Genomic DNA, 9,600 nt, shown 5'->3' with positions numbered 1-9,600 from the left:
GAACCAGGGATTGAACTCAGACCCTTACACTTGCTGGGGAAGCGCTTACTCTACGGAGCCATCTTCCCGGCCCCTGGAGTTGAAATTTGTGCAAAATCTCTTTGTTACTCACCTCTTCCAGAGGACCTGGCTCTGTGCTGAGCTTGTTATTTGCATCCCGTTCTTTAGCCCTTACATGTATGTAATGAGGCAGGACTTGGGTACCCACAGCTGGCTTCTCTCCTGTTTTGTTCTGAGGCAATACAGATGCCGACCCTGGGTCTGTTGCTGGTGAGCTTTACGACGACTGTGAAGGTTGCTTTATTAAAACAAAGGATTGGAGTCATGGCCTTTTAATTTGGTGGGGGTGGCATTATTCTTCGTATTAGTGTCAGTTCTATTACTTTTAATGTTCTCTTTATAACAGAGATCAATATTTACCGGAAAAGCATGATTTAAGACATGGAATTTTAGGATATCAGTTTTCTACACCAAACTTTGCCACTAACTTGATAAACTTCAGCAATATACTTTTCCATGTGTACATGTATGTTGGTTTTGAGTAATATTATCATTCACCTTTTTTAAAACAACCTACTACAGTGAGTTATATATCATAATTATATGTGTTTGCTTATATACTGACATATATGCAGTTCATATGCTTAGACCAAATAAAATATAATTATATGTGTATATACTTTTTTTTACTTTAAAAAATTTTATTTATTTGTGTGTGTGTGTGTGTGTGTGTGTGTGTGTGTGTGTGTGTGTGGCCAGCTCAGCCCACCAGGGGGCGGGGCTGGCTGGCATGTGGTGCTGGGTTATTGAACCACCGTCCCTGTGCTTTACTAAGCTTGTTCTAAGTAGGTGCTTTAGACCACTGAGCCATCTCACCAGCCCTGATGTGTATATACTTTTAAAGGAGAGAAAAGCCAAGAAAGTAAAACTTTTCCTCAGATATATTTGATGATTCTCTTCCTCTTACTAATCATTGATAGCTGAACAACACATTACTTTGTAATTTAGGGATGTAAGTTACTAAATGCCAATAATTTCTCGCAGTTGCTGTGAGTTATGCACTGGGATTCCTTACCTCCAGGTCCTCTACCAGACTTCAGAAACCCCAGGGCTGAGTGGGGTGGGGGCTGTTTTCCAGTTCTTGCACCTGGTTGCTGTCAGGAGTCAAAACCTCATGAGCCCCAGGTCCTCAGCACCTGGCGGTTGCCTCATTCCCTTCTCAGACGTGGTTCGCTCACTTTTTCTCTATCTCCTGCCTCTCTGCTTCTTATCCCTGCTCTCTGCTGTGTGCTTCCCTTAACACATTCTGTATTTCTTTCTTGCCTACACTGTTCCTCACTGTTCCTCCATGTAGCTAGTTATTTTTTAAATATAGTTTCATTTGTCTGTTCAATCTCTATGAAAACTTCCCCTAAATGGCTAAGATGCTCTCTGCCTTTTGGGTCCCATAATTCTTAACTTACAGTAAGCTAGAGAAGTTCTGGAGCTTCTTAAGGACAGGGAATGTGGTGTGTACACCTTCACTTTGAATGTACCTGACAGGAGTTTGTTGATCTAAGCACCCACAGTGTACTGGCTACTCACTGGATTGCTAGCATTTGAGCTGTGTTAAGAACCATAGACATACTCCTTATGCAGACATAGACCAGAAGCTTTGGAACTTGAAAATATATTCCATTCTAATGTTAAAGCTTTTTTAACAGGCCCAGTGTCCTGTGAATCAGAGGTCAAACTCCACCACTGAATTACCCACACATCTTCCAGGCTGATTCCCACCCTGTCCTGCTTTGTCTTGCCCTGTGGCCCTTTCTTCATTCGTCTCTCCCATCTTGTGGCAGGGGAGAGAGACCTTTTCATTAAACTCTGGTTCCCTTCATTTATCTAAGCTGCCCTTACAGCCCTCTTAGCTAGTCTCTTTTTCTCAAGGGACTGAGTGTATGTAACTCAGGCAGGTTGCAGAGCTGATCGCTTCAGGGAAGCTCTGTGCATGGTAGGCACACTGACTCTTATTTAAAGCAAACACAACCTGAACCAAGTCCCATTAAATTTCTACTTGTCCTCAGTTTTCATGGTTCGTGTTCATTGACTTTATATTTTTAATTATTTATATGTGCAGACCTGGAAATTTATGAGGAAATGAAGTTATTAAACAATATTTCACATTAGATTAGTGCCTTACAGCTTTCAAAGGTATTTTCAGTCTATCTTTTGTGTGATCCCTGAGCCAGTGATAGGAAATAGTATGAATTGAAGTGTTGTAGATAGAAAGCTGTAGGCTCGGAGAAGGCACATGCCTTGCTCCACATTACATAACATAATTTTCAAACAGTGGACAAGTATACCCAAGTTCACTGCTCCTCTATCTTCATCTCTGTCATTACTGAAGGAAAATTTAAGTTTTCCCTGAATGCATGTTCATCACAACAGTGCTGGTTCCCCTAAAGTCTAGATATTCAGTGAACCCATGTTATGCTTTAGCTTTGGAGTGAGCTTTGGACTCAATATTTGATTTTTGAGATGTCTTAGTATAAATCTCAGGAGGCTTTAAGCCTTAGGTCCTGTGCATTTGTCGATAGCCTGCTTCCCTCTCTCCGTCCCTACCTTACTATCTCCCTTTCTTCTTCCCACGAGTTTCTTTACTCGTCCATCAATCATGATGAATACTGCTGTGGAACAGGCCCTGATTTGTTCACGGGGCTGCAGCAGGGAGCACCTAAGGAGGTTTGCTCTCCCTAGAGTTGTAGTCTAGTGAGAAAGAAGGACAAGTGACTAGAGAACAATGAAAACTCGTTTGTATGAAATGAAGCAGAAATAGGCAATATGCCCATTATAAGTTCAGTCCGATAGATGAGAGTAAAACATATTATTCTTAAGGACTATGAAATATGAAAATCCCCATCAGTGTGATCAGCACTGTCATCACCACCACCACAACCAACGATGCCACCGCCACCATCACCACTGTCCTCATCATGAGACAACAATGATTATTGTTCCTATTTATTTGTGCACAGAGCCTGCTCTCATACATAGTAGAAGTGACTCCTGACTTTCCGTGATACTCTGCGAATGATGCAGGGGCATGGCTTTGTCCATCTGGTTCACTATCCTAGCAAGAGGAGCAGGACTCCATAAATACGTATCCATTGTAAACCCTGGAGGACTATGTTGCTCAATGCATATTAAAAGTAACTACAGACACTTTCTCATCAACAGAGAATGGGACGGGGTGGGTGGGTAAGCTGTGTCTCCAGGGTAGAAATGTGAGTTGAGGAGTGTTGTTCATCTCTCCTGTCTAGGGAGTTTGCCCGTTGGAAGGTGAGGAACACAGCCATCGAGAGGAGAGATCTGGTCCGTCATCCAGTGCCCCTCATGCCGGAGTTTCAAAGGAGCATCCGTCTGCTTGGCAGGAGACCCACCACTCAGCAGTTCATCGATACCATCATCAAAAAGTACGGCACCCATCTCCTCATCTCTGCCACATTGGGAGGTAGGTCCACAGACACTGGGCCATGGCCCTTTCATGACTTCCTGTAGTGGAAGGGAGAGTGGGTCACAGACAGCAGAGTCTCCTAAGCCTCCTTGGCTTTGGGCATCACTCAAAAGCCAGAGAAGCTGCATTATGTTGTTTCTATGGTCATAGCTGAGCATCTACTTCAATGGTATGGGAAGTCCTGAGTTGAGAATTCACTGAGTATTGTGGAAATAGGGTTTGTGCATGGAACTCGTTCCATTTATTAGAAATGCGTACTGCAATAATTGTCTTAGTTCCACTGGAATATGGTCTAACCTGGGGAAAATAAAGTTCAGATATTGTGTAGGGACCTGCTTTTGTTCATTTAAGTCTACTTTAGGGACTGTAACTTGAGCATATCATTTTACAAATTGGCTATTACTTGTTATCTCATATGGGCTTAGAATAGGTTAACTAGAAAGTAGGCTAATTGCTTTAACCTGCTCAGTGTTACCCATCCCTCCACATCAGGTCCGGTCTATCTTTGAGTGAAGAGAGGGAGCTAAATGAAAAGGATAGTAGTGAGAAATGGTACAGACCAGGTCATGTATGTGCTTACAGGTCTTGGCTGCAGGAGTCATAATCTCTTTGGCATCAGCTTTTTCCACAGCGATTAGGTGCACTGAAAATTCAGAAAAACTTTGTGTGGTACAACACCATGCTCCCTGCGCTCAGAGGTGCTATTGGTATAATTGCTCATGACTCATGCAAGTTAAAAGAGATTTATATCTTGTCAGAGGCAGGATGGACCGAAGTGACAGGTTAGCTCCATAGGAATTGCCTGGGTAGAGGGAGGTGGCAGCATCTTCTAGGTTGAGCATGTGATACATGTTTTGGGGAAGAAAAGTGATTTGATACCACGGGGCATGTTGGTAGAGATATTGATCAGGAAAATCTTTCCATTTTCAGAATAATATTAGCTTTGTTTTTTGCTGCTTTTTTCCACTGAGGCATGATACTCAGTAGCCACAGCACTAAGGAGGAGAGACTGAGTTCATAGTGCACAGAGGCTTGAGTTCATAGTTGCTGGTTGCAAGGCAGGGTGGCCTGGAAGAGAACCATGGGGAGGAGAAACGGTTTATGTGTGGTGGGCAGGATGCAGAAAGTGGTCAAGAAAGCAGCTAGGGAGATGGGCCCTTTCCGCCCGTGCGCCCTGCTGACCCATCTCCTCTGGCCAGGCTGTACTCTCCATGACTCAGTTAACTCCCCAAAGCTCCACCTATGAGTGCATGAGAACTTGGGGGAACATAACCCTAACAAGTTGATGCCTAGTGGACATTTACTTCATAGCAACCATTCCATGTTTTTGTAGTCCTCAAGGCTGCAAAATAAGTCAGATTATTGACACACTATAAATAAAGAACCTGGAACTTGGGGGCAGTATAGCTAATAAATGGCAAAGCTACCTTTTTAACTTAGAGTTTTTTGGCCACAAAGCTTGCATTACTATGTTTTTGTTTATTTGTTTGCTTGTTTGTTTTGGTGTTACCAGGGTTCAAACTCAGGACCTTGTGCTTGCCAGGCAAGCACTTATTCCACTGCGCTATCTCCCTGGCCCTCCTGCATTATTCTTCTTCCACCCAGTATGGATCATCTCTTCAATGAGTTTGCTCCCTCAACACTCTATCCAACAAATCAGCAAATATTCATTATATGTTGCTGGGTGATAAATGAAGTCAGACTTTCAGTGTAAGCTCATTAGTATAAATTTTGTACTGCTCTAAAGTAATTTGAGTTAATTTCTATACTGAGTATGACCTGATCTGTACCTTCTCCTCTGAATGTCTCCCACTCACTCATAGGGAAAAGAGGGAAGAAAAGAGAAAGAAAGAAAGAAAGAAAGAAAGAAAGAAAGAAAGAAAGAAAGAAAGAAAGAAAGAAAGAGAAAACAGTCCCTGCAACCAATTCAATTCTTTTATTAAAATCTGTGTTTTGATTTGAGTCTCTGGAAATCCCAAGTAACAAAGACTTTTCTTCTTTAGTGAAATATATTTTTAATTTCTTCAAGGCAAGTAGTAAATTATTCACAGGGCCTTGTTCCTCCCCTGATTTTACAACACAACACTTTAAAATATGCAAAACATTAGATGGAAAGCCGATGTTGGACAGCAGGACTTGAGCGTTTGCTCAGCCCTCTCTGTTACAAAGTGGAGAAAGGGCGGAGGATGAGATTCCCTGTTGCTGAAACACCCGGTGCCAGAAACCACGTGAGCTCCTGGTCATGCCATCATTTCATTCTTGCATTCACGGAAAAGTACTTTTTTTTTTTTTTTTTGGAGATCCACCATGTTGAATGACATTTTTAACATCTGCTTTTCATAAAAGGTGCACACATAAACATTGGCTGCCCTATTTTAGTGTATTTATTTCTAGAAGATCTTCAGTAGTTTTTCTTAGTTTGTTAACCCTCAGAAAATTGAGCTCACTTGCTTTTATCAATTCAGATGATCACTATTTAGGTAAAAAAAAATATTTTTTTTCACAAACATTAGATTGGAGAGAATACTTCCAAACTGGCATTGAAATTTTCTTGTCACATTTTACTCCCTTATTCTTCCCTGCTATGTTGAATACTCATTTTAGCTCTAAGTGAACACTTTTTTTGAAAAGTCCTTATTTTATTATTATTTTAGTTAAACTCCAATTAATGGAGTTTTTGATAGCGCTGTGCCTCAACATGGGAAATGTCAACTAAATGAGTGTTGTAATTGTGATTGTTTTGACATTTAGCTATGTAAATATAAATAAAATAAACTTCAATATATATTAAATTTAGTGTTTTAGATTAGAACAAGGAAATATGCAGCTTTATCGGACCATTTTATTGTTTCCTAGAGAAGCTATGACAGTGTCTCTCTCCTAGTGTAGCCAAGGAAAAATACCTTATGAGGGCCACCTGTTGCAGTGGGGGAAGAGGAGAGTGGGGAAGCGGTGGTGAGCTGGGTGGACGTGCTCCAGCTTTGGATTCCTGGGTTGCCCGTGGATCCTTCTGCTTCTCAGCCACTGAGTGTCATGTCAGCAGGAAGCTCAGCTCTCAGAGCCTCCATTTCCTCTTCTATAAATAGTTATAGCACTTCTACTTCCTTAATGCATACTGTGAGGATTAAACAAAATAATGCATCCAAAGTGCCTAGCACACTGGCACCGAACAACGGTCATTGTTGTCATCAGCACCATTATTCTTGCTATGATCACTGTTACATAGTGGGACTGAGGAACTTGAGGAAGCATAACTAAAGCCATATCCTTCGATTCACTAGGTCAGTGGGAAGCACTCACAAGTTCACTTCCCTGTGTGGACATTTGCTTCCTCTTCTATGTACAAAAAAGGCCATAGATGTTATTCTTTATAGTTTTTTCCTAACATTGTGCTCATTAAGAAGAAAGGCTTTCGCCAACTCTTTAAGGTGTGCTGTAAGTTCATAAAGGCATAATCCCAAAATGAAACATGATCTTTGAACTGTCATGAATAGGGGGAGTAAATGTATTCACTTGGCTGTTTTGGCAGAAGGGATAGGAAGTTGAGGAGTAGAGTTGGTGGGAAAATCAACCACTAGGATATTCTCATGACATCTCCAAATTTTAGGTGACATCTACTAAATTAAAAAAAAAAATGACATGATTAATCTTCTCATGGAGGATGGTGAAGAAACAAATTGTGTATCTAGAATTATGCATAGGAAACTAACACTAACAACTTTGGTTTGTCCCTCTCAATATTTAGGGCCAAAGGGAACACCTTAGGGACTAGGTGTCTGTGGGACACACATCAATAATCTTGCATACATGTGAGGTAATAAAAGCCTGCCTGCGTAGAAAGATATGCTAATGTTTTCTGAGCTGAGATGTAGGCTAATGTGTACAAACATAGGTAGGTGCACAATATGCATGCATGTTCATGTGTAAGCTTTTAGGTATATTTGAATGTCTGTGTAATGCACAGATTGCTTTTAAGTGAGGACTCTTATTTTGTACCTATATGCATATGTTGGTGGGTCTATTCATCCCCCCCCCCACACACAGAGCTTTGGAAAATCTTCCCTTGGCTGAAAGAAAAGCTTAGAATAAAATCATAGGGCTTCAGAGTGATAGGACAAGGGTAACCACAGGTCTAAAATGCAGGCACACCAAACCACCTCTGAGACTCAGAGGTAAAAGGATCAGCTCCCACATCTTTCCCCATCTTCTGTGTTTCTGAAGCCTGTCTTGTTCCCCTTTGAGAGAAAAGGCTGAAAAGTCCCCTAAAGGATGGGAAGATGAAGGGAAGATGTGGGGTGAGGAGGCATTTTGCAGCAATACCCAAGTGGAAAAGCAACTCGAAACAGAACATTCTCTTAATAAACACGAAATTAAGTCTTAATAATGCAGGAGGAAGTCCGTTAACCCCTCTTGATCAAAGGTTTGCTTCTGCCAGCTCTCAGTCCAGAGGGAACAGGGCTCATTTCACCTTCTGGTTCACAGGCCCTAAGAGAGCCTGAGCTGGTGCTTGAATATTTATTTCCTCTGCCTCATGGCTCAAGCTTCTAGCACAGTCACTGAATCATTTACTTTTCCAGTACTTTTCAGTACACCTATCCTTTCCATGTTATATGCATCCATCCATCCATCCAGCTCAAATGATAACTGAACATCTGCATTTCATCAGATACTCAAAGAAGCACTGGGAACATTAGAAAGATAAATCACAGTCTTTTTCCTTCACCCGACTAACATTTGTTTCTGGAACTCAAAGTGTAATAGGATAGAATGCCATTTCTAAGTCAGATCTATTTTGAGGGCTATGAAGTCTGAAGGACAGAACACCACATCCTGTTGCAATGTGGTGGAGGCTTTGTGTGAAAACCTACATGTGAGGGGCAGGGGAGATGGCTCAGTAGGATAAGTGCTTGACTGGCAAACGCAAGGATCTGAGTTCAATCCCCAGTTCTGCAAAAGAAAAAAAAAACCCTACATGTGAGTGTCTTGCTTAAACACAAGTCAAGTTTACCCAGGTCGAGCCTGGCAATGAACTTGGATGGTAATAGACCTTCCTGCTGGCAGCTTTCAGTCTTACTGATGAGGCAGACATATCAGTCAATAAACATGGCACCTCTAGAACATTGCTGTGTTTATTCATTAAACTGTTAGCCTTGATTATTTATTAAGCACATAGTATATGCTCATGTTGAGCTCCACAGGCAATGACAAGGGAACTATAAAAGGCTCCAGAGTACTCCTTTACCTCACAGTGCTTCTGCCTTAGTGCAAGAGACAGAATCAAAAATCAGCAGAAAAAAAGGCAGGTGATACATTACAAAATTAAAGGTGACAGTAGGCACCCATGGTAAGAGTTATTAACTGAATTTGAGTAAAGATAGAGAGAAAGCTCTTTTTTATTTTAGTAAGGATCTACAGGATGTACAGGGTATAGAGGATCTCACTTTGTAGATAGGATTTATAGTGATCCGCCTGTTTTCAGCCTTCCAAAGAACTGGGATTATAGGCATGCACCACCAAACCCAGTCTCTTTTTTTTTAATTAATTTTATTGAGAAACAAATAGCAATGAGACAGTTTCAAAACAGGATAGTAGGACAGTTACAATAATTAATACATGGCATATTGTTGTCTTTGTAGTAGTTATTCATAGTACAAGATGTAGACACGATATCCTGTCCAAACACTATTAGTACAAATCTTGCTTCTCATTGAATTAAGAGAAAGTAGCTGTATATCTGTCCTATTTTGTATATACAGATACAAAATGGTCCTTCATTTTTATCCCCCTTTTTCATTTATTTTTGTCAGAGATGGGCATGCCACTTGAAGATATACTCATAAGTGAAATAGACCAGACACACATGTGTAAACATCATATAGTCTCCCTAGTATGAGAATTCAAAAGAAGAAATACAAATAGAAATGTGTAACACAATTAAAAGGAAAGCAAGAACTTGAGGACTAGACAGTGAAGGGAGAGCAAGGAGAAGAGCTACGAAACATGACAGAAGCAAAGCTGTACAGTTATGTGTACAAGATGGGTAAGGCAATAATCCTGAGAATCTTCAGAAGATTTTCACACGCAGTCTTAATTGCCATCTCAGCCTG

The 9,600-nt window shown here is 41.0% G+C and overlaps 1 protein-coding gene across 1 annotated transcript in view; it reads left to right on the top strand.

The window, feature by feature from the left end:
* Positions 1 to 9,600, top strand: part of Brinp1 (BMP/retinoic acid inducible neural specific 1) — a 203,769-nt gene that overhangs the window by 117,214 nt on the left and 76,955 nt on the right. Inside the window, exon 3 of the mRNA XM_004641465.2 lies at positions 3,300 to 3,490. Within this exon, the coding sequence (XP_004641522.1) occupies positions 3,300 to 3,490 (191 nt within the window). The remainder of the gene's footprint in view (positions 1 to 3,299; positions 3,491 to 9,600) is intronic.

This window comes from Octodon degus, unplaced genomic scaffold (genome assembly GCF_000260255.1).
Source record: "Octodon degus isolate 3935 unplaced genomic scaffold, OctDeg1.0 scaffold00137, whole genome shotgun sequence".
NCBI lineage: Eukaryota > Metazoa > Chordata > Mammalia > Rodentia > Octodontidae > Octodon > Octodon degus.
This window is presented reverse-complemented; position numbering and strand designations above follow the sequence as displayed.